Source organism: Sporobolomyces koalae, assembly GCF_050403365.1.
Source record: "Sporobolomyces koalae JCM15063 DNA, S_koalae_JCM15063T_v1_ctg47, whole genome shotgun sequence".
NCBI lineage: Eukaryota > Fungi > Basidiomycota > Microbotryomycetes > Sporidiobolales > Sporidiobolaceae > Sporobolomyces > Sporobolomyces koalae.
The window spans coordinates 85,922-109,574 of record NW_027481724.1 but is presented as its reverse complement, the minus strand read 5'-3'; the positions used below and the strand labels follow the sequence as shown (position 1 = coordinate 109,574).

The following is a 23,653-nucleotide window of genomic DNA, read 5'->3' as shown; positions in this document are numbered from 1 at the left end:
CAGGCACTTCCGTATTGTGTGCGATAGAAATCAGGTCAAGGAAGTGAGTCACTGCTCCAGCATTCATGCAAGAAATGTCGTCTGCAGGGTAAGCGGTGACCTCTGCAATGTCACGCGCTTCAATGTTTCGACGTGTTTGAACACTCCGATGCTGAGTGTGCTTGTTCCTACTGCACTTTGTGGAACCGCGAATTGCACCTGTGCTCGACCTCGTACCTCGGTTCCGTCATTTCGGAGACAGGGGTATCGATGTAACCAGCAACGGTTGAGGCGATACTCAGCGATGCTCTTGTAGTCGCACTCGACTAGGTGAAAAAGCTTCAGGATCTCCTGGACTTTGCTGACAGCAACCGACGCCTCATCCAGGTATGGTCGGACTATCGCTCCGCTTACGCGCCTCCTGAAACAGGACGCGTCATTCAGCTTAGATTCGCTCGCACACGCCAAACACACGTCAAGAGCTTCTTCTGTACAGACTCGTCCTGAAAAGATCGATTTGCTCCTACCATGCGTCTTCGAAACGCACGTTTCCGAATTCGCCGACAGCGGCATCCTCTCGTCGTCTATCGGTATTTGCCTTTGTTCTATCGCCCTCTGCTCGCGCTGAACGAGTCCTACCGAGCATAAGTGCGACATCCACGACAAAGATCTCCTCGCCATTGTCGCATACATCAAGCAATGGCACCACTACCTTCCATCTTTCGATCTTCCCCTTGTCATCTACACGGACCACAGTCGCAGTCCAGTGCTTCCAGACCAAGCCAGTGTTGTCTCGTCATCACTTCCGATGGTCCAGGGACATTAACCACCTCAAGTAAGCGATCCAGTACCGACCCGGCACTCAAAATGCAAGAGCCGACGTTCTCTCGCGACTTCCTGACCTCGCAGAGGGGAGAAAGGCCTCAGAGCAACCCGGACAAGTCGTACATCACCCGCGCTCGATCTCGATCTCGGCGACCGTCGCTCCCACTTCCGGCATCGCATCTCGTATTTGACGCTATCTTTGCCACGATTCTGCGTCGCCAAGCATTGTTCTTCGTCGACTAGGAAGGGAAGAAAACTTGCTAGAAGATCGCTCCTTGGGTTTGCGCTTGCAATTTCAACGACAATGACCCGCTCGTGCTCGCTTTCCATCGCCGCTACTCAGACAGGATCGGCGTCCGACGTATTTGCCGTTTCGCGGAGCTCGACGCTTGACCTGGGCTCTCGTCTGAAAGCTTGTCCTGTAGCTTTTTGCGTTCACCTCTTTGTCGCGTCCTCTTCCTCTCCTTTGTCCTCGTCCTTGCGCCCGGATTTCCGTGACATGGACCTGTTCAGAACCTCAGCTTCAACAAGTGTCACACCAGGCGGCACAGCTCCCATGCTGACTTTTGATTGTCACTCGAGGGCTGCACTTCAAGCTTGATTTTGCTCGCTTGTCCCAATAAAAATGCATCAAAGCCTGACAATGCAGCAGAAGGTGTACTTCTTCAGAACGGCGAGTGCACAGAGTGCACACGAAGGCTTTTGAAGCGTACGCTTCTTCGCTACTGCGCAGCAGCTGCAGCCGACGTTCGACACTCAATGCAACGGAGTGCAGGACGCACCATTGTGCCCTTGCGACCGACCCCTTCCAAAGTTTTGAACTTCCGGTGAGCTACGGTACTGCCACAGAGGGTAGACGACAGTCGCAACTAGGCTGGAGCGACAGGTTGGTTGAGTGGCTACAATCTGGGGTACATTTCAGACTGTTCTCACAAACAAGCAGTCAGTGAGAATTGATCAGACACGACTTGTGCCTGTAGCGGAGTCTTGAATCTGCTCGATCGACAGTGCAGCCCTGCTTCACACCGGGGTTTGCGCAACTTCTCAACCTTTTGTGATCAATTTTTGTCTTCAAGGTGTGACATAGATACTGAACCAAAGCTGGAAAGCTTGGAATTACTTCTGTGCGCACCATACGGTAATGTGACGAGGGGCAGCATTCGTGTATAGCCCTGGGTGGCATGAGGCTCGACTGCTTTTTCTATCATTTTAATTGACTCGACCATGTTGTTGCGGCATGCTGGCTGATCACTTGGAGTGTAGCAGCACACACGATCGTGTAGGCTCAGATCGCGCATAAACAGCACAAACCCTTGCCAACACTGTTGTATCTGCCACAAGGTAGCCCCATTGAGCTTTTGGGTTTGTGTCACTCTGCTCAAAGCTCTGTGCCCCTCATACGTTCGTCTTTGAGCTTCATGCATCATACGGATAGAGTTCCGCCTGCGTGTAGAGAGGCACAGCATTTCCACTCTGGGTGCACTATTGCATATAGCTGTTTTACCAAAGTGATATATATACACCAAAGTGATATATATACACAAAATTTGGCCGTATCGTCATCGGCGTTTTAGCTCAGTTGGGAGTAGCGTACGCCTGAAGTTGTCAGGCATCATCTAGCGTAAGGTCCCCGGTTCAAGCCCGGGAAACGCCATACCTTTTGCTCTGAACGACAAGTATTGCCATGACGTTCAAGCTCTTCGTTTTTGCCAAGGTCAAGTCACAGCTTCAGCCACGACAGGCAGCAGTAGAGTGAATGACGCGGATCGACATGACACCAAGGTCCAAATCGAGACAATAGCTGTCAGGGCACCAGATAGCCAGCCTGTGCCTGAGTATGCAAGCACCAGTGTCAATGAAGCCTGCGAGCGAGTACTGACAGACGCGGACCCCATATTGCAGTCTAACCGTAGTCCCCTGGGAAGCCCGAGGGCAGACCCTCTTTTGCCGAGAAGAAGAGGACGAGCGCATAGATTGAAGGCCGACGATCTCGACACTGGACAGTTGCAAAGCATAGACACGCAGCGCAGTCGAGCCAAAAAGCAAAAGTATTGGCGACCAGAGCAGGATTTGAACCTGCGCAGGCAAAGCCTAATAGATGGCGAACTTGAAGTAGATTCGAGTCTATCCCCTTAACCGCTCGGGCATCTGGCCAATTTCGATAGTGTGGCGAAGTAACATTGCGTATATAATCATACAAACTTTGAATGCTCGCCAAACCTTCCATCGCTGCCCGGGTCCGACCGTCAAAGAACCGCGAAACACCTTGATCTTTGCTTGAACACGCGCCAAATCGTTGTCAGGCTGCGCCTTTGTTCGAGCAAGCTCGAGAGATGCCACATGCTCCATCAGGCCCGACACGCATGTGCCTGCGAACGTACACGCTCGTTAGGTAAATACGATATATAAGGCATTACCTTTATTCAAACATCAGTCCTCGATGGTCTAGTGGTTATGATTCGGCTCTCTCACAGCCGCGAGCGGGGTTCGATTCCCCGTCGGGGAAAATCTCCTTTTGCTAATAAATTCACCTACTGCTTTTTTGCTTTCCGCTCGCGATGAGACGGCCTCTTGGTGCCTCTACTTGCTCGTGCTGTCCGTTTCTTGTGGCGGTTTCTCTCTGCAGTCATGATTGGATGCGTTCGAGACAGCTCGAAGCTTTGAAGTAGGTGAGGCGAAACGACTACTCTCGACGAGCTGTTGACGTCTTGGTGACAAGTCGATTTTCCGAACGACCCGTGCCCTGGAAGCAAAGGTGACAGACGAGGCATTCGTTTCTCTCGCAAAGTTGAAATGGGCAACTAAAGTGTGTAGCTCGGGGTATTTCATAAAACGACGAAAACTTTTAAAAAACGACACGGGTCGAAACGACCCTCCTCCTTCCTTGCTCCGGCCGGCACCAAAATGAGCAACACTTGTGGAGGGTTGATCAAATCTCTCGCGTATTTCTATCTACTCTTTTGGCGCGCCGACTTTTTATTGCGGCCAAATTGACGATACCGACACTTGTTAATCCTCGGCGACGAGAGCAAGCTGTTTCAGCGCAGCGCAAAAGGGGGTCAGCACACAAGCGAGAGCGGTTCGAGAGAGTCAGAGACGTACGATCATGCGGTACAACGCGTAGAAGAAGAACACGAGGCTGCGGAGAAGGTTACAGCGGAAATGAGAATGTCAGCACGTTCCGACAACGGGTGGAAAGTGGGAGCATGAAGGCCGTACTAGAATCCGAGCTTGTAGAAAGATTCTGAGGCGCCAAGGGACAACTCGTCAGTACAAAGAGTACTTGGGCGCAGAATTCAGACAGGGAAGAAAGCGTACCCTTTTTGTGTTGGCTCAATGTCCGGAAGATCTCGGTCGCGTCAAACATGTGATTGCGGTTGACGACCCTACACACGAGGTGAGAAGTAATTTGGGTGAGTACTGAAGTTTGAAAAGCTGAACACGCGAAAGGACGTACTTGTTGACGTTGTAGGCAAGCAGGGGAGCGTTGAGGAGGAAAGCGATGAATTGGAACGAGAGGAGGAAGGTTGCAGTCATGAAAGCGTGGGCAATCATTTCCGGTAGAACAAACTGTATCGATACCGCAGGAACAGGGTTCAGGGTTGCTCGTTTTCCTCAAGGCCGCAGCCGAGACTAGACGGGACGCACCTGGTTCAATTTGTTGCACAGGTCGATCGGGTTGAGGCTGTCAGAGTCGATCGAGATCAGTTCCAAAGTCGTCATGTTGATAGAGCGGCAAGGGAGGCTCACTAATCGCACTCGAGATCCGAGAACATGATGATCTGGTGCACAGTGCCAACGTCAGATCCTCGGTGCACCCCGCGTCGAGGAGGGGGAAATACTCACAAAGAAGACGGAAGTGAAGAGGAGCACGGCAGCCATGATGACCGCAAAGAGGAAGAGCCACGCTTCGCCCGACTGATGTGCGAGTGACGAACGAGTTGCGACAGCGAGGTCAGCACCGGGTTGGATCCGCACGCGCGAGGCGGCTACGAGCAGTGAGCTGTCTACTGACCATGATGAGTCTTTACAAGGGTTGGTGAAAGATGGTAAGCGAGAGACCGAGTGCGACGGGTTCGGGTTCGATTGCAACGACGCCGAAACATCTCGTCTCCTACTCCGACCCCATCGGCACTGTCTCACACGAGTATGAGTCGCTATGCTCCCACGCGAGCGCCTGCGCGTACTCCACGCGTCGATCGTGAAAAGGTGCGCGGTCCCGGTGTGCGAGTGTGCGGCTCGAGGTCACTTCACTCACTCCTCCCTACGCCCGCAGACTTGCCCATCCCTGCTCCGAGTGTTTGTCAACTCGCCGCACCATCACCCCGATTCGGCGTTCGCCGCCGGCAGCCTGCCCGTCACGCACGAGTTGCAAGTGTACGTCTGGAGGGACTCGACCCTGCGCGAGATCCTCTTGAGCCTGCGCGATGCGTCGCCCCACCTGCGAAGCAACTCGCTCGCAAAGTACTCGCTCAAACTCGTCTTCTGGGACCCGAAACTCGACAAGTACACCTCGAACGACCTCGCGCACATCACCGCGAAAGACCTCACCTCGCCCACTCCGAGTCGGGGCGACCACCGCCGCGGCGCCAGCTCGATCGACAAGACTCTCGCCGACGCCAAGTACGTCGTCGGAGACTTTGTCGACGTCGCGTTCATCCTCCCTGGCCCCACCCCAGCCGTACCTGCCGACCGCACTCGCCCGGGGAACGGACCTCAGTTTGCGCCCTTGACGGGACCCAATGGTCCCCGGAGCACCTTGGCTGGACCTCCGGGCGCGAGACCAGAAATGACTTCGATTCGAGGCGCCGCGAGGGGTGAAGGGTGGGGCCAACACCGAGGCGGCTTCAGCGCTGGTAGGGGTGGAGGACGACTTGCACCTGCAGGGAACGGTCGACCGGTACCGGCGGATCAGGGTTGGGGCAATCGTCGCAACCAGGCGCGTCCGGAACAAAGCGTGAGTTCCTAATCGGCTGTCAACAACCTTGATTGTCCTTTGTTCTCATCCCTGGTTGCCGATCGCCTGATCAGTATCGCACCGACGGAGAAGGACTACGGAGGTCCCGGCGGGATTCGCGATCGCTGTCGCCCGCTCAGAGTCGTCAGCCTCGACCCCGTTCACGTTCACGTTCTCGTTCTCGTTCTCGTTCTCGTTCTCGCGCGAGGTCTCCAGCTCCGAATCAACGTCGTGATCGATCACAATCTCGTCAACGCTCTCGATCTCCCGCTCGTTCTCCTCGTGGTCAATCCCGAGGACGGTCCCTCTCGCCGCCTCCGCGCCGATCTCCACCACCGCATCTCAAGCGGACGACAGGTGCCGACAACGATGATGTCGATATGCGCGACTAGTTCTACGCGATGTAGCTTGGCAGATTTGTACAACAATAAAAACGGAAATTGCAAAACACGTGTGAAACGAACGACAGAGGTTCCTTAGAGCTGCAAGTTGACGAGTTCGCTGACGAGTTTGTCACCCATACTCTCCTTCTCTTGTCTGCACATCTCGACGATTCCAACGAGTTTTTTGATCCCGACTTGCAGTCTGCCATCTTGTCCGAGTCCAGCCTGTTGCGTCAGCGACATGGTACGGTCCAAGTCGGCTTGCGATCGGAACAAGGACATTTCCGCCAGCGCGTGATTCAGTTGGGGTAGGGTCGTGATCGAAGGGACGAGGAGGCTCGAAGTGAACGAATCCATCAGATCCATTTCGGACAACATGGGACGGTTCGAAGTCGTCGACAGGATCAACAGTCGTCGACCTTTCGGAGGCCTTTTGCCAAGGAGGACCATGAGAGCTTGCAAGACTCCGTTTGAGAATCGTGGACCGATCGGGACCCAATCTTGATAGTTTGTTACGTTAGTTAGTTTTCAACACATGGACACAAAAAAAGCAATGCAGTGTCCACTCACCCAAGATGCGTTCGAGCCCATCGACAACGATACAACTGAGCGGACTCTTGTAGCTGTCGGTAAACACTTTGTTCAAGTAGCTGATCTTTTGCGATTCAGAGAACCCAACCATGTTCTCTGCCGACACGAGTTTGATAAAGGGGAACCCTGACGACATGGCAATCGTCGATGCGAGAGCCGTTTTACCAGAACCCGGAGGACCTAAAACACACGCAGAGAGACAAAGGTCAATCTCGCGACAAGGGGGTCCGAGCCAGAATCGAATGCAACATACCATGTAGCAACGCCGACACGAGAGGAGTTCGCTCAGACGTACGAACTTGCTCGACGAGCAATTTGCCATCTCGCAGCAGGTTCTGTCACACGGAATCGAACGGTTCAGTTTGCGGGTTCGGACTCGGGGACGCGCAACAAGCCGGGAGGGCAACCAACTGACGTGGATGTGACTGTCAAAGTGAATGATGCCGTTCTGTACAACTTGTTGCAATTCCTCCTCGTTGACTCCGAACGCCGGTTGCACTTCGTCGAGCGCGTTCATGAAATCTTCTCTGACGACTTGCATCTGGTCAATGTCGTCCGAGATGGCCGCGAGCGTGCCAACTTTGACATGGCGGTTGAACGCGAACGAAGTTGCACTCTTGACGAGACCACCGATCTCGGCTCCCGAAAAGTTCTTTGTCAGGGAAGCGAGTTCGGCGAGGTCGACATCGCGACCCATGACTCCATTCTGTCGCATCTTGGAGGTGTGAATCGTGAGGATTTGAACTCGACCGCTCTCGTCGGGCAGCGAGATTTCGATGTGGACTTCGAGTCGACCCGGTCGCAACAACGCTTCGTCGATCATGTCCATTCGGTTCGTCATTCCGATCAAGAGAATGTTGTTCAATTGGTCGACTCCGTCCATCTAGCATTGTTGAGCAGTGATCCGACTCAGGTTTTGCTATTCCGGGGGCGTCACGAGGCAAATCTTTTTCTTACCTTGGAAAGAAGCTGATTGACGACAGAGTCGCCCACGCCAGTACCATTGTTGGTCGATCCACGCTGTTTGCAGATCGCGTCGAGTTCATCAAAGATGATGATGTGCAAACCCGACTCGTCGCCTTTTTCTTTGTACTCTTTCTCGGCATCACCAAACAGCTTGCGAATGTTTTCTTCACTCTGACCGACGAACTTGTTGAGGATTTCAGGTCCGTTGACAATTTTGGGTTCGCGCGCGTTGAGCATTTTGCCAATCTGTCGCGCCATGAGCGTCTTGCCCGTTCCCGGTGGACCAAACAAGAGGATACCTGGGTTTCGAGAGGACGAGATCAGCTCAAGGCTAGGGGCTTCTGTTGTCACGGCGTACCTTTGACGTGTTGGATACCAAGTTTCTCGACGAGGCCAGGCGGGAAAATGCGCGAGGCGAATGCACGTCGAAAGATTGCCGAAAACTCGGTATCGAGTCCACCGATGCCCATGTCTTCAAACTTGAAGTTGGGTGCAAGGATCGCGTTGGGTGGAGGTCTACACAACCGAGGTCAGAAACCTCAGGAATGGACGATTGTGTCGAACACAAGACAACTCACTTTTTTGCCGAGGATTTGATCTTGATCGCTGAAGCTGGGTCCTTGACAAAGTTGACTTCGGTCTGGTTCGTGAGGATTCCCGTCTTGGAGCCTTGACCCGGAGTGCCATCGAGTTCGAGTGCGTGCACGCCGCGGACGGTCGCGCGCAGGTTCTGACCATGAAAGTCAAACACGAGGGGTTGACCCGAGGTGAAGATGAGTCCCTCGTACGCGCGTACGAACACGGCTTGAAGTTCGTCGGCCGAGTACGAGGTAGGTTGAGCGTTCTTCTCGAACCAGTATCCGACCTCGAGGTCCATCGAAGCGAGGTAGACGCTCGAGCCCATCGAATTCGGGTCGAACGGTTCGACGTCGACCACGTCTCCGCTTTGACTCAACTGGGCGTACTGACGCACGAGTCGAGCGGCTCCGATCGTCCCTGGTCGGATCGCTGCATCGAACCTGACAAGAGGACGCGACATGCGGGGTCAGTGCCGAAAGTTGCGACCCACGCGGGTGGATGCGCTCTTCGGGGAGGGGATGACTGACATGGTTGCGTAGACGTATTGGCCCTTGATGATGACATAGGGAGTGTTGGCCCAGTCCTGTTGGTTCAGGACGATCCGGTTCGAGAGCGCGTGGGACGGACTCGGCGCCTCGACGACTGCGAATTGACGTGACCCAGACGCGCGTTGAGGGGTGCGATCGTATCCGGTTGGGAGGTGGGAGCGAGGTGCGGCCTGGGGAGCAGGAACGCGGGTCGGAGGAGGAGGAGGGGCCGAACGCGGCACTTGCGAGTAGCCTCCAGACGGCGCGGATTGTTGCGGCGGCGGATCCTGGCGATTGAACCACGACATGGTGGTAGAACGTGAGTACCGGGATGAACGGTGCAGAGACGCGAAGGTGCGAGGTTTCATGACGAACACTCTCCTCGGATCACCTCCTACAGCCTGATCCTCTGTGTGCCTCTGCGCCAGCTCCCCCAGTGGACGCTCGACTGGACCGTGCAGCGAGGATGGCCGACCTCTTGGCGCCTCTCGGGCTCGGGTTGAACGCAACCGCTCCACTCATCGAGGAACTCTTGCCGAGCGACGACGTCGACCTCGACCGATGCAAGCTCCTCGGCCCGGTAGCACTCGCAGTCCAGGTGAGCTCTCCTGCACAGCGCGCCCATCGCGGTCTGCAGCACTGCGCTCACGAATTCTCGAATGGTTCGCTTATACTCGCGCATCGGCAGGGCGTGATGGGAGTCATCGTGCTCGGAGGACTCGTGATCAAGCGCATGCGAGAGAAACCCCGTCGCAAGTGGAAGATCTGGCTCGCGGATGTCTCGAAGCAGGTCGTCGGCCAGTTTGCGGTGCACCTCAGCAACGTCGCGATTAGTGACCTGATCGCGACGAACCGCTCCGACAACCCGTGCTCGCTCTACGCGCTCAACATCCTCATCGACACGACCCTCGGCGTCCTCTTGATCTACTTTCTCCTCCAGTACTCGACCCAACTCATGCAGCGCCACCAACCCGAGTACAAGACGGGCTTCTACGGCACCCCGTTCTCGTTCTCGCTGTGGGCCGAACAGGCCGCCGTGTACGTCGCGTGTCTCGCCGTCATGAAACTCGCCGTCCTCGTCATCTTTTGGATCGCACCCGAGCTCGAGGACGGCATGAGTTGGGGCTTGAGCTGGATCGAGAACGAAGAGGCTCAGGTCGTGATCGTCATGTTGATCCTGCCTCTCGTCATGAACCTGTTTCAGTTCCTCATGGGTGCGTCCCGTCCTTGTCTCTTTTGCACCAAACTCATGACTGAAATTATCGCACACCAGTCGACTCGATCATCCGGTCGAAAGATCCAGCATCGCCGAGCGTGTTGGTACAGAACGCCGACGAGGAATCACTTCGGCGAGGGTTCCTCGAATCGACCTCGGACGACGAAGACGACGAAACTCATGCGGAACGAGCACGACCACCAAAGCGAGGGTCGCCCCAACACGAGAGCGCGAGGTCCGCGGTGGGTGGGGACGAGGACGAGGACAGCAAGCGACGAGGGTCGGGAGGAGAACTCTTGTTCGACATGGATTCCCCCATCATGCTGCGAACCATCCCGGATCACTTGTCGTCGAAACCTCGAATCCAGCATGCATATCCTCCATCTTCAGAAGCTCCGAACCCTCCGCACGAGAAGGGGGCCGGCGACGATGATGGATGGGGTGAGAATTGGTCTGCGTCTTCAGACCTTGAGGAGGACGCCCACGAAGTCGTTTCGACATCGCCACCGCATCCAAGTCATCCATTAGCCACCACTCCGCCTACTCTTCCTTCGAAGACGACAGGGCAACAAAAGTTACGGAGATCCCCTCCTCCGACTACTAGATCCCTGCCCAACTCGGCTCCGAGTCCGGCACTCTCCTCCACCTTGCCTTTGCACTCGCCAGAGAAGGATTCCTTTGCCGATAAACCAAAAGATGTATACGAGCACGAAGCCGAAGAGGAGGAAGATTGGGGATTCAACGACTCGATCACGTCCCCACCACGGATAGCAGACGCGATATTACCTACCGCCCTCGCTACTCCACCAGCTCCTCGTCCAAGCTCACTGATCGATCTCGAAGAGGAGGAACACGACGACGGAACGGTCAACCCACGAGGAGAAGGAGGAGCAACCGAGCAGGTCCACGAAGATGAAGACGATGACGATGATTGGGGATTCTCAGTGTCTTCGCCTCCACCCCCAGCATCCGTGCCAGAACTACGAGTATCTTCACCTCGGCTACTCTCTCCAACAACATCTTCTTCACCCAAACTCGATTCGGATCGGATACCGACAGGAGCTCCTGCTCTTCAAGAGCAGGTAGTACAGGAAGAGGAAGATGACAATGATTGGGGATTCGATGACTCGATATCTGCGACTCCAGCATCTCCCGCCCCACTACCACTACCAGACACTTCCTCGGCCGTTGAGAGAGCTTTGGATTTGAACGAAGACAATTTGAACATTGGACCGACGGTGAAGGCTCCCAATCAAGTCGGCAAAGAACTAGATGGCTTGTCTTGAAAATCACAAACACATGTAATTCTTCTGGATTTGTTTCTTGCATTCTCGCGTGGATCTTGCTGCATTGAAAGCCATTTATTGTTGCAAATGGCAAAGACATAGCACTCAGAACAAGGAAAAAATTGGCTTAGAACCCATTCGCAAGCATGGAAGCTGCCATCCTCGCCTGTTTTCCCACAGAATTACCCGTCAGCGAGAGAGATAGTTTCCAAGGGGAAATTTGGTGTCGAGGGAAAAACTCACATCAACTCGTTGTTTTCGATCTCCTTCCACGACGACCGAACTAGCCATGGACCTGACCGAACGTTTCTGCGCTTTCTGTGCCATGCTACTCAAGTCTCGGACCCCTGCACCCGGCTCGATTGGACCCGAGTGAGCGGCGAGTGGGTCAAGAGAAGGTCCTCGTGACGACCCCGACTGGGTTGCGGCCGAGGTCGAGGAAGAGTTCGAGACCGTAGACGACATGGCGGACGATTGAGCGGTCGAGGTTGGATGCCTCGCGTGCGAACCCGGTACAGTAGCAGAGGAAGTCGATCTCGTCATTCCTGTTTGCTGGTTGTGTACATGGTAGACGACTCCTGCTTCGAGCTTGCGAATGTTCTTCATCTCGGTCCGGAGGGTCTCGTATTCCTTCAATCGCTGCTTCTCGTACACGAGGTTACTCTTGGCGTGATCGACGAGAGTCGACAAGAGATCCGAATGGGTTTGTACAGAGTGGCGTGCGAGAGATGGAGAGAGTGAAGACGAGATAGCCGCGAGTCGCGCCGTCAGCAACGTCTCGTACCGTTTCGCCTAATGTTCCAAAAGTTGGCAGAGAGTTAGGCCAAATTGCTCAATTGGGATCAGTATGAGCTTTGGAAAACTTGCCTCGTCAAGCTCTTCGAGGGCTTCATCAACCTTGTCGCTCCGTAGCTCTTTCGCGCTACTGCGCAACTTTTCAATGTTGCGTCGCTTCTGAATCGTAGTCTTGACCGCCGTACGGTGCTCCTCCGAGACAGAATCTCGGTTCGATAGCGTTTCCTTGGCAGATTTGGCGTTTGACGACTGGTACAGTAGCGAGTCTCCTAGGTGGACGAGCTCATTGATCGACTGGTCGATTGAAATCAGTACCGAGACGGCTCTGAAGAGAACAGAGACATTCGGTTTCACTCACTTGAACAGCCAAGAGATCTGCATCGACTTTCATCGTCCTTGCCAGACGCTTGAAAGCGTTTGCAAGCGGTGGATACGTTTCGCTCATCGCGAACGTGTTGATTTGATCGCCCAACTCGTTCACCGACGTGGCAGCTTGACGCCGAGTTTTCGAGACTCTTTCGACCGTCTTTGACGCATCGAGGAAATTTGTCTCCAAACGCGCCATCGTGATTTTCGAGAGGGTGAGAGGATCGTCCAATTCGCCACCTTTTGAAGCTCGAGAGAATGACGGGAACGAGGTGGCCGATTTCTTCCTGTGATTCGGCGTGTACTGTTACGTGAGGGGGATTTCAGCGAGGCGAGCACGATATGGACAATCAAGGGAAAACGGTTCGACTCACGCCAAAGTCGCTCTCGACGAAACTCCTTGTTTCTTCGTCACGCACGACCGCCTGGTCTTGCATGAGCCTGACGACCCATTTCTGGTACTGCTGCTTGAGTATCCGATCGTCTTCTTCGTCGCTCGCGGCAGAAGTTTGGGGAAGAGGCAAGGCGGGCATGATGGACTGGGGACACGTGACTGAGAGAGCGGAGAGATACGCTGTGAACTCGGTGTAGGAGCGAGACACTGCGCGATCTGTCGTCGTGTGAGGGCACAATCAGCTGTACAGTCTAGAGCGAGAAGCGAAGCGGATGCGACTTGCAAGTAGAATTGCGGAAACTTGGCAAGTTGGACTAGAAAACGATCCTGCGTGTCAGTCCTGCCTCTGGTGATAACTGCTCGTCGTGAGCACTCACCTCGGCATTGAACTTGATGTACATGTCGCGCCTGTTGCGGTCGATACCAGTGATGCGGATCCTGACGAACGCGGCCTCTGGCTGTTTCGCGGGTACCGAGGGTTCGACACCACCAGAGGATGCTCTGTTGCTGCCGTAGTCGTCTTCGTCGTCCGGGATTCTCCTGCGAGGGCTGTCAACTCGCGCGTCGCGGGGCGTCATGATGTCTCTCGCTCCTCCTGCGGTCCATGCTGCTCCCTGGAACCCGTCTGGGCTTGCCTGAGCGTCGCTCAAATAGTTTCCAGGCGTATCATGGGAGTTCGATGCGGTCGAGAGCGGACCGGAGTGGGGATCCTGAAACGGCGAAGCGGTGACGAGTGGAGGCGATCCGAACGGATTGAGCGGGTCTGACATATGCCGAGAGCCTTGCGATCCGGTGATGGAATGATCAGCCGGCAGTAGTCAAAGCAACGGCGTGAGAGTGCTAGCACTGATCCGAAGGTCTTGGATCTTGCCCCGGATCAATGTGCGGATAGTCGCTCTCCACTTCTCAGATGCACTCGACCTGACACGCCAAGGTCGATTACTCTACTATACTATCAGTATGAGCCTCACAAGTTGAGGCTGTACCGCCTACGCCCTCTGTCGCTATATCATCCATGCTGTCCATTGCTCGTGCCCCCGAGTATGCTGCTGCACGTCCATGTCCTCCACTATGACAACGCAATCGTGACCTCTGTACGGTAACGTGCAAGTTCACGAAGTAGCGTACTCACGCGCTTCTTGTGGGATTCTCACGCTGTTGACCTTGTTGTTCACTTTCCACAAGCCTCGACTGACTGCATGAGGCGGCGATGCGTTGTACAAGGCGCCTGTGCGTATTGTTCGAGCTCTGATGCAGTCGTTTGCCGCGCATTCTGAACTTCGCAGCTGATATTCTAGGGTCCTGCCACTGCGACACCTCAGCCAGCGATCTCGCAGTAGTAATCTTGCAGACCGCCAGCCTGCACCTAGACAGGCGATGATTCACCCCTCCAGAAAAGAGTTGCGCCGTTTAGAAAATCTGATGCCGCTACTGTATAGAGAGCTTTTTCGATACCTCCGGGGAAATGTATCCGCACCGAGCTGCTTCAGATCGCCCGCAATGCATTTATTGCAAGCATTCCTCGCGCGAACGAGCTCTGTACTGCGCCCCACGTATGGTCCCCCTCGATTTGGGGTTCCAAGCTCCGGCGCAGTTTACTCCGCTGCTCGACCAGAGCTCGATCGCAAGTCGACGCCCTCATATTCGATGGATGTACAGTGTATAAACACGCGACCAGTGCTCTCTGATGCCGCGTTGAGATTCAGAGCCCATCCGAGGCTTGTGCGCAATGCCTCGACAGAGTCTCGAGCCGATTTTGCGATCGTCAGAGCCTTTCACAGAGCCCCCGAGCACTTGAGCTTGAACTAAGCTGGAAAATCACGGCCAGGTCTTGAGGATACGGCGCCACTCATACAAGCGCGAGAGCAATGGACTGACGTTGCCGGTACAGTGCGAGCTCCGGGATTCTCGGATTCATTGTAATTTGCGCGTCCGCAGTAACCTCGATATTTTGCCCGTGTCGCAGCTGTTTCGGTCCTTCGCCACCTCCCTTGACCACTGGTTTTCCCGGTTCGAATTCGCCAATATTCGAACCTGACAGACCGACCGAGCGACATTCCCCCGAGGAAGAAAAACAAACGAGACAGACGCGCGCGCGCTGCTCAAATTCTTCGCGAGAGGCGTCCGAGTCGACGCGTCGGTTGCAGTACTCGTCTTCGCACTTGACCCAGTCTGGTTCGAAATTCTCGACAGCAGGGATCGTTCTCGACTGCTTGATCCCGTCATGGACACCACCCTCGGTCCCGCTTTCTCGTACTCGACTCCCTCTCTCCCATCCGCGAGCGCGAGCAGTACTGCCACCACCAGCCGACACGCCGCGAACCCTTCGCTCTCGTCGACCGCGTCGATCGACACGACCTCTTCCATCTCGGACAGGTCATCGCGTACGAGCTACACGTCGAGCTACTGCAGTTACGAAGACGACGACGACGACGAAGACGACCGCAGCGTGCTCGAGGACCTGTACGAGACGCTCACGACCGCAAGCTCCAGTCTGCGCGAGTCCCCTCCTCGACTGCCACGCGACTCGAACCAGCACTTGCGCGAACGAACGCGGTACCGCTCGTCGGCCTCGTTCGCCCCTGTCTCTTCGCGTCCATCGCCTCGCAAACCGAACGCGACTACATCGATGGATCTTTCGGCATTCCTCGCATCATTGCCACCAACTCTCGACCGATGCTTCTGTGGCAAGGAGGCAGAAGAGGATTCGATCTACTGCTCTCGAGTGTGCGCGCAGGAGGACGCGTTGAACGCGCTGTGCGGCGCGAGTTCAGGCGCCGAGGATTCAGATCGAGCAAGCCTTCTCTCGGGATCCTCGGGGAGTGCGGCGAGTCAGTCGGGCGAGAGTCACTACCGAAGAGTCGAGCGGGAAGAGGTGCGGAGGGAGAAGGAGCGACAAGCGAACCTCGCGCGCGAACGAGCCGTCGCCCGGCGGAGGGCACGAGAAGGCGAATCAATCAGCTCGGCAGGGTCGACAGGCTCGAAGAAAGGATCACTGTGGAGGACGAAAGCCGACGTGGGCGCGCACAAGGCCTCGTCCTCGTACTCTTCGTCGAAACGTGCCGAAACTCCCTCCCTGTCGTCTTCAGTTTCGTCCATCTCCTCGGTACCTTCACCTGTCTCTGCATCGTTCCCAACATCGACACCACAATTGGTGACTCCTGTCATTCTCGCACCGGGAGACCCTCCTCGACCTTCGACGCCTTCACCACCTCTCGAAATGTCCGACATCTATTCCTCCTACCTCGCCACGACACCGCTCGCGCTCTCGTCAGACTCGAAACTCTTGCGTACTCCGACGCAGCAGTATGGCGTGTCGTCACCCTCGACCCCTCGTTCGAACTACCCTCAAAACCCCAGTGCATACAACGACGATCTCGAAGAAGAAGACGATTCCCCAACCGGTCGAGCGGCACGAATGCGCAGCAAACAACAGCAACAGCAGCAACAACAGGCCGTCTCGGATGTCGGGCTGCGCATGTTACAACTGTGTTCTTCGTATCCGTCCTCGCCCTCGGACGATCTCTTGTCGGAATCCCTCGATTGCGTGCAACTCGAAACCCCTTCGCTGGGCTGGGGTCATCGCGAGATGCAAGAGCGTATGAACCGCAAACAGGGCAGGAACGGTGTTGGTGCAGGTCACACAAAAGGGAAATTGAGCTTTGAGGACGTGGTCGGGATTTTGGGCGCGTGAAACTGGGTGTCTTTTCTTTCGTCTTTCGTCTTTCGCTTCTTGTTTACTTTTTCCACTCTTTTCCGGGATCCTTGGCAGTCCCTCAAGGGGCGGCCGAGGCGCGTGATTTAGCTTCTGTCATCTCTTGTAGCATTCAGCTCACTGGCTCTCTGCGCCACTCCCTACTCGCACGACTCATCATTATCATGCTTCCGAGAAGCCTTGTTGTAATCATTTCCAATCCGCATGCCCAAATCGTCTGCTACATCGGTTCAGCGAATACAGAGTCTAGATTTCCGTTGCGAGAGTACCCAGTCCAACGGACGCCAAGTCCTCTGTTTGATGCTACTATCGCTTGGAGGCGAAACCATCAACCACTGTAACTCGCTTCTGACAGCGCAGATGCAGCACGGACTCGCGACAAGTGGTCGAGCAAGCGATGCCCTTTGGAGCTCGGTCATATGTGAAAGAACTGCGCTGCTTCAGTCTGGAGACAGCGATGATACGAGGTTATACTAATACAAAAGAACATTGGAAGGTGGAAAGTATGCCCTCCTAGGCTCTAGTAGCGCACGCCAGTTTTCTACTAGCGGAAACATCTAGAATTTTTTCGGGGAAAAGAAAAAAACAAACAAAGAAACGCCTTGAAGTCCTTCATGCGTTGACAGCGCTCCCAGTTCATGCTTCTTCCTCCTTTTGCTGCTGACCGTTGACAACTTCGATGGCGCTCTCATCCCCACGAGCGTTCGAAGCGTTTCGGGTTCCTCCCACTGAAGCGTTTCCACCAAGTCCTCGTTGAGTCGAAGCCAAGATCGAGTCGAGAGACTTTCGCCACGATTGCAGACGTTGTTCGATCACGGTCCAGTGTTTCGATTCGAATGAACGTGGGAGTGCTCGAGTGATCGAGAGGGATTGAGTTGGTTGCGAGAGTCGTCCGGCGAGAAGCGACGCTCGAATGGCTATTCGCGCGGAAGAAAAAGATTTGACAATTACGTGTGAGAAGACAATCGAAACGACTGAAAGCGAGAGAAAGAGGGGGAAAGCAAACTGACCATCGATAACCCAGGTCTCGACTTCCTCTCCATCGTCACCTTCCGTCTTGAGATCCAATGCTTGCGCAATCTCTCCGTACTGCACCGTCTCGCCCACTCGTTCGCTGCACAGTTCCGCCAGTTTGATCAACCTCAGCTTCTTGTCGAGCGAGTCTTGCTCGAGCGAGAGCGAAGCGACCGAGATGGGGAACTTGACGGAACCGAACGCTGCAATGTCACCCTTCTGGAAGATCTCGAGCAGTTGCTTGAGCTCGTTCGAAGAGGGGTTCGCGATCGCCGGGAATCGGGCAGTCGAGAGGGCGGCAAAGTCGTACACGTCGGGCAAGTGGAGAGAGAGGGCGATCAGGGAGCTTGCGAGTTCAGACGCGGTCGACGAGGGCGTGGCGGATCGACCCTCGACGGCAGAGGGGGAAGACAGGTGGGAGAGGAGAAGGGTTCGCGCTTCGGCGAGTTTGCCCTTGCGGACGAGGATCTCGACGATCTGGGACACGGCAGCGTTTCCCTCTTCCTCGCCTTGAGTGCCAGGTCCGAAGCCCCACGACACGAGATACGACTCGAACTTGTTGAGGGCGGGCTGGATGACGGCAAAGTCGTCGTTCTGGGCTGCGTACGAGATGAGCTTGAGCAGGACGGCGAGGCGGAGTTGGTGGAGCGAAGCAGACGACGAAGGAAGCGAGTTGAAGAGGTTCGCGAGGGTTGCGTACCGGGTCGAGAGCGTCGGGTTCGCGGTTCGGTCGGTCGAGTGGGCAATCGCATCGACGAGGGCGAGGATGTGGGAGGAAAAGTCGGGGTGGTCTGCCGGGAACGCCGACAGGACGAAAGACAGGACGAGGTTTGCGAATCCTTCGAACTCCTTGTCGGCGGCCTCGACGGTCGTGTCGCGGAGAGAGGCGAGCACTTGGGCGACGACATTTCGCTTGGCCTCGCGCGTCTCGTCGGACTCTTGAACCTGCTTCGGTTCTTCACCCTCTTGCTCGTCCTCTTGCGCCTGCGGTGCTGGCGGCTGTGCGGCCTCGGCTGCGGACGAGAGGGTCGACACGAACGATTCGCGTTCGGCTTCGGGTCGCGAGCGGGCAATCACCTGAGCCGCGTCGGTGACCTGGCAGGGAGGGACACGTGTCAGTCCGTGTGGCTCTCCGGGGGAGAACAGGAGAAGGGAGGAGGTACATCAGCGACAAAGTTGGGGTCGACCGCGACAAAGAAGCAGCTGCCGCCGTGCGCGTGGGTGAACTCGTCCTGGAACACGATGCTGGAGCTCTGCTGGGCCATGGTGACTGCGGTTCGCGGAGTCGAGGCGGCGTGCGAGGAAGCGGTGGAGGAGCGCGAGACTTGGGGACTAAAAAGATGAAAGGATCCGTCTTCGCTCGCCTCGCCTGCACCGCGCCTCTGCCCATCGAGAGACCCTAATCGAGATGACACTCACGCTGAACCTGCCCTCAACCTCGCTCGCGTCGACGCGCCCGGTCTCGCACGGTGAGTGTGCTCGTAGCGCTTTCGGATCGACTTGTCCGTCACTGCGTGCTGACCTCGTGCACCCTGTGGCAGTCCAAGTGTCCCCGTTGCCGCTCGCTGCCGTCCTTGATCACCATCTGCGCCGCCCGGACAGCCAGGACCGCGTGTTCGGCACGCTCTTGGGCGTTCGCTCCGACTTGGACAACTCGGTGCATGTCCGCAACGCCTTTGGAGTGCCGTACGAGGCACACGGCAAGGGTCAGGTCACGATCGACATGGACCACCACCGCGCCCTGCTCGACTTGCACCTCAAGGTCAACCCGCGCGAGGTCGTCGTCGGATGGTACGCGACTTCGCCTGCGCTCAACTCGTTCTCCGCTTTGATCCACTCGTTCTACACGTCCGAATCGGCCCCGTTCCCGGCCGTGCATCTCACCCTCGACCCCGAGTCGCTCGCGTTCACGACCTATGTCTCGTCGCCGATCGGCACCTCGCTGCGAGCAGACCACCTCACGTTTGTCCCCGTCGAGTCTTCGCTCCAGGTCGCAGAACAGGAACGACCAGGCTTGGACCTCCTCACGCGCAACCTGACCGCACTCGAGCAGGCCGCGCCCCAGGTTGAAGCCGATGTCTCTGTCGCGTCGCCGCTCGCGACGCTGCACTCGCTCGTCGAGAAGGTCTCGGTCATGCTCGACCAGGTGTTGGAGTACGTGCGACAGGTCGCAGCGGGACAACGCGAAGGGGACGAGAAGGTTGGCCGAGCCCTCCTCGAGACGGTCGGTCACGTGCCTTCGAGTGTCGGTGCCAAGAACACGAGCGCTTCCCAAAAGAGCGCAGACCAGGCGAAGGATTTCGAAGAAGAGTTCAACGCGCACTTGGCCGACGTCCTCATGGTACGCCTTGCCCTGCTTTCGTTTATCGTGTTTGCTGGTCCCGGAAACTGACAGTTTTTCCCGTTTCTGACTGAAAACAGGTCAGCTACCTGGCAAACCTCGTCAAAACACAAACGGAAATCAGCTCGCGACTCAACCTTCTTGTCTAGACGTTTGCTCTCCCCATTATTCCTGTAACATTCTCTTAACCCTCTATAGTTTCCGCTTCTCCCCCCCCCAGTTGGCGGTTCCTCCAAAATACGATCGTTTCGATCAGACTTTCTTTGCCGGCGCAAGAGTGAATGGAGAGTGTACTGTAATAGCACGACGCATGTGCGCGGTCTTGAGTTGTCTGTCGATTGCTTCGAGTGCCACTGCGGACTACAAGCCGGTGCATTATTATGTACATTAGACTTTCACTTTTATCAGTCCTCGATGGTCTAGTGGTTATGATTCGGCTCTCTCACAGCCGCGAGCGGGGTTCGATTCCCCGTCGGGGAAAATTTCCTTTTGTTTTTGCCAGATCGGCTTTTATCTTTTTCTACGAGAGTACGTGTCTCTCTGTCTTCCGAGCCGAATCGCGCCAAAATCGTGCATAGCCATTCAGAGTATCTGTCGTCAACCATTGCCGAGCCAGATCTTCTTAACAGCACCGCATCGCGAATCTTAGATCCCGACAATATAACTCGCATCTCCGGATCGGCTTCGCAGATCGTATACACGTTGCAGCAACTGGGATCGACACCTTTGGATCTGTACACGCTCAATCCGGAACAGCAACTCTCACCGTAAGTTTCATCAACGGAAGGCGCATTTTCGGCGAGGGTTGAATGAAGTGCATGCGGCTTATGGGAGAATAGCACGCGCCGAAATGAGCATCAGAGCCGAAGATCTGCTACTGTAGCTCTCGATCGAGAGGCTACACATCCCCGAAAGGGTGTTGACGGTCGAATGAAGTAGATGCCCCCACCTGGATAAAGTCTCGAACCGCTGACCAACGAACGAACGATCGATCGTACTTGAACTTGCGTGTAGCAGATACATGCCAGTTTCTAGCCGATCGACAAGCCTCCGACAACAGGGCAACGAATCGTTTCGAACGGGCCAATACCTCGAAGCAGTCGACGAGTACACTCAGGCTTGTACCGCACAACTCGAAGCGCTCGAACATCGACAAGTACATCTGCTCAGTGAGGATGTCAAGGAGCACTTGGCAGCAATCTTGTCGAACCGAGCAGCTGCGAGGACAAACTTGCTCGAACTCGACCTGGGCAAGTCTCTTCCCTGCCGTCAAAGTGCTCGCTATGGCCTTTAAGCTGACTTTCTTATGCTCAACACTCTCAGCTCTGTTGGATGCTGCCGCCGCACATCAGGTTCGACCCACCTTTAGTCGCGCCAAAGCTAGACAAGCCGAAGCTTTGACGCGGCTTCACAGCTTTCAAGAAGCTCGTTCTGCATGTCAGTTCTGGTACCAGAATATGGAACGCCCTACGTTGTTTCGACTTGGACGATAGCTGATCCGCCCTTCTTTTTTCCTGGTACTAGATCTCGAGGCAGTAGAGCTTGCCGAAGACGCTCCTTCGAAAGCTCGTTACCACGCCGCCCTCGCTCAAATCGAGAAACAGCTCGAAGCTCAGCGTACGCAAGAGCAAAGTGACAGCAACATTGTTCAGGCGGAAGAAGCTCTCGAGTTTGCCCGCCGGTACCGCGAACTCGCACGAAACGGTGGAAACATGGACAACTTGGTCAGCGCGGAATCGGCAATGTGGGCTTGGGACACTGCAGAAGAAGCATGGGTCGCACTCGATGAACAACTTTCCGTCCTTGACGATGGAACGGTTTCAAGTGTGTCTCCGAGTCCGGTGCTCGATATCGCAGGTTAGGGTTTTCTTTGCGCTGATCCTCAGAAAGAAGTCTGACATCATGTACGCTCGGATTGTCAAGATGCTATCGTTACCGACGCTCGAGGGTTCCATATCCCTCCGGGCAAAGACGACAAGTTCCCGCTACTCGAGAAAATTCGACTTCAAACTCTATGGGATCTCAAAGCGTGCCAAGTCGAACAGTACCTCGGAAAGGATCCAAAGGTCGTCGTCGATGAGCTTGACGAGGAGGTCAGTCGGGATGGTTGGAAAAGGTAACTTCATACCCGAGTCTTCCCCTCTCGACGTACTCGGATACTGACTAGGGGGAAATCGTCATGGGGTGTGACAGAGTTCGAGTCGCAATAGCTCATCTCGTCCGCGTGTGCTTCGTGACGGCTTACATCAATGAACTGCAAGGTGAAACTTGTGAGTGCTCTCACCACCTCTCGAAGCTATTTGAAAACTGAACATTGTATGGCTATCCAGTCAAAGCTTGTTCCCAATATATCTTTGTTCTCGGGGTTCTACAAGAAGGTCGAGAGCGGTGGAAGGGAATCTCAGACGACGAGCGAGGGTCAACCTTGCGCTTCACTTTCGAGCGCAAGGTCAAGATGCATCTTCTAGGTGACTCGGTTGTCGCCTTACAAACAAGGAACTACAGTCACAGATACTAAACCGATCCATACTACAGATGCATTGGTGAGCGGACACTATCGAGCTACGGCCCAGGAAGAAAAAGCGAAATACTCACTCTCGCAAGTCAAGGCGCTAGCTGAAGAGCTTACGGACGACTGTCAAGCGAGCAAGGCGCCATCGGATGCTATCTCGACGTTTGCATTCCAGGTAACTGGCTTTACTCTCTGTTTCTCTCAACCGGAATGTCTATTCACGCTGCAGTCCTTGCGATCAGGTGCAACCGATCGTCGCTGCCGCCAAAGCTTTCGCGTACACGCTACGGGATCAGGCGGAACATCGCGATACTCGCGTTACTTTCTCCGCAGGTCACTGGCTGCATCCCACAACGATGAGAGCCTGCGCTCGCATGTGTACGTCGAGAACCGTCTATTGCTTTGCGTACCGTACACCAAGTTGACTCGGTGTCATTTGTGTTCTAGATCAAACCGCCGGAGAGCTTCTGCCCGAAGATGACCCTGAGAAAGTCATTAATCTGTTCAATGCGCTGGCATTGTGCGTGAGAACATCCATTTCCAGTTCATGGAACCCGATCTGATGAAAAACCGACACTCTAGCGATCTCCGGAGCGGAGGCCTAACCGTGAGAGAACTATTTCGACGAGCGGCCTTTGCGGAATCCGCCGACTTGCCTCCCGAGCGGATTTGTAAGTGCCACCGTCGCTTCAAACAAGCAATCACTGACACCAGTCTCTGGTTCTCACAGTCGGACCATCAACATGCCGGTCTCGTCAATTCGACGGTCGCGAGATCGTTCGCAAAGCTTGCGAAACCGCTCGGCTGTACCTCGCAAAACATTTCCTCCCTTTCCTCCCGGACAAAGCCTACGATACCACACTTAAGCCGATGGCATTCGTGTTTGAGGACAAGGTGCCAGAAGGCAAGAGTTGGGTAGAATGCGTCGAAAACGAGGTTCTCGACTCTCTGCAGGGCGAAGTTGCCGTTGCAACTTTTGCCAGGGCTACCTGAGCTCTGCATATCAGGAAGAGCGGACATATGATCGCACGGGCAGCTATAGCTACAGCGATTCGACTTTGTCAAGAAGCACTAGCGAAGGAGTCGAAGCATCTTTAGCACCGCAAAGACGTGGACCGCCATTTGAGCATGCGACCTGTGCTTGACCTCATGCAGGCGATTTTGCAGACTGAAACGAGAAACGTTTCACGACGCGCGGCGGGGTCTC

At 55.3% G+C, this 23,653-nt stretch overlaps 9 protein-coding genes across 9 annotated transcripts; 5 read left to right on the top strand and 4 right to left on the bottom strand.

The window, feature by feature from the left end:
* Positions 1-3,813: 3,813 nt before the first annotated feature.
* On the bottom strand, positions 3,814-4,822 carry JCM15063_006263 (cornichon family protein; the record flags this gene model as incomplete). Its single annotated transcript, XM_076680881.1, has 9 exons — positions 3,814-3,837; positions 3,907-3,943; positions 4,024-4,048; positions 4,123-4,190; positions 4,262-4,374; positions 4,453-4,489; positions 4,555-4,586; positions 4,651-4,722; positions 4,820-4,822. 9 exons carry the CDS (start codon positions 4,820-4,822, stop codon positions 3,814-3,816), a joined length of 411 nt encoding a protein of 136 aa, XP_076532027.1.
* A 131-nt stretch (positions 4,823-4,953) lies between these two features.
* JCM15063_006262 (SAP18 family protein) lies at positions 4,954-6,153 on the top strand (the record flags this gene model as incomplete). Its single annotated transcript, XM_076680880.1, has 3 exons — positions 4,954-5,013; positions 5,081-5,761; positions 5,836-6,153. 3 exons carry the CDS (start codon positions 4,954-4,956, stop codon positions 6,151-6,153), a joined length of 1,059 nt encoding a protein of 352 aa, XP_076532026.1.
* An 84-nt stretch (positions 6,154-6,237) lies between these two features.
* On the bottom strand, positions 6,238-9,115 carry SEC18 (AAA family ATPase SEC18; the record flags this gene model as incomplete). The annotated part of the gene is made up of 8 exons (XM_076680879.1): positions 6,238-6,644; positions 6,715-6,915; positions 6,989-7,070; positions 7,151-7,618; positions 7,693-8,000; positions 8,060-8,217; positions 8,280-8,720; positions 8,808-9,115. 8 exons carry the CDS (start codon positions 9,113-9,115, stop codon positions 6,238-6,240), a joined length of 2,373 nt encoding a protein of 790 aa, XP_076532025.1.
* Positions 9,116-9,273: 158 nt separating this feature from the next.
* Positions 9,274-11,309, top strand: JCM15063_006260 (uncharacterized protein; the record flags this gene model as incomplete). Its single annotated transcript, XM_076680878.1, has 3 exons — positions 9,274-9,405; positions 9,496-10,021; positions 10,081-11,309. The coding sequence occupies 3 exons, from the start codon at positions 9,274-9,276 to the stop codon at positions 11,307-11,309; spliced, it is 1,887 nt and encodes a 628-aa protein (XP_076532024.1).
* A 127-nt stretch (positions 11,310-11,436) lies between these two features.
* On the bottom strand, positions 11,437-13,634 carry VPS17 (retromer subunit VPS17; the record flags this gene model as incomplete). The annotated part of the gene is made up of 7 exons (XM_076680877.1): positions 11,437-11,475; positions 11,553-12,101; positions 12,177-12,398; positions 12,463-12,774; positions 12,845-13,080; positions 13,148-13,178; positions 13,242-13,634. The coding sequence occupies 7 exons, from the start codon at positions 13,632-13,634 to the stop codon at positions 11,437-11,439; spliced, it is 1,782 nt and encodes a 593-aa protein (XP_076532023.1).
* A 1,454-nt stretch (positions 13,635-15,088) lies between these two features.
* Positions 15,089-16,558, top strand: JCM15063_006258 (uncharacterized protein; the record flags this gene model as incomplete). The annotated part of the gene is made up of 1 exon (XM_076680876.1): positions 15,089-16,558. The coding sequence occupies one exon, from the start codon at positions 15,089-15,091 to the stop codon at positions 16,556-16,558; it is 1,470 nt and encodes a 489-aa protein (XP_076532022.1).
* Positions 16,559-17,215: 657 nt separating this feature from the next.
* Positions 17,216-18,858, bottom strand: JCM15063_006257 (PCI domain-containing protein; the record flags this gene model as incomplete). Its single annotated transcript, XM_076680875.1, has 3 exons — positions 17,216-17,496; positions 17,590-18,688; positions 18,757-18,858. 3 exons carry the CDS (start codon positions 18,856-18,858, stop codon positions 17,216-17,218), a joined length of 1,482 nt encoding a protein of 493 aa, XP_076532021.1.
* A 143-nt stretch (positions 18,859-19,001) lies between these two features.
* JCM15063_006256 (eukaryotic translation initiation factor 3 subunit F) lies at positions 19,002-20,083 on the top strand (the record flags this gene model as incomplete). The annotated part of the gene is made up of 3 exons (XM_076680874.1): positions 19,002-19,062; positions 19,135-19,934; positions 20,015-20,083. 3 exons carry the CDS (start codon positions 19,002-19,004, stop codon positions 20,081-20,083), a joined length of 930 nt encoding a protein of 309 aa, XP_076532020.1.
* Positions 20,084-20,955: 872 nt separating this feature from the next.
* On the top strand, positions 20,956-23,439 carry JCM15063_006255 (uncharacterized protein; the record flags this gene model as incomplete). Its single annotated transcript, XM_076680873.1, has 11 exons — positions 20,956-21,184; positions 21,258-21,371; positions 21,459-21,791; positions 21,858-22,050; positions 22,128-22,204; positions 22,265-22,402; positions 22,470-22,621; positions 22,689-22,824; positions 22,894-22,966; positions 23,029-23,117; positions 23,177-23,439. 11 exons carry the CDS (start codon positions 20,956-20,958, stop codon positions 23,437-23,439), a joined length of 1,797 nt encoding a protein of 598 aa, XP_076532019.1.
* Positions 23,440-23,653: the final 214 nt, after the last annotated feature.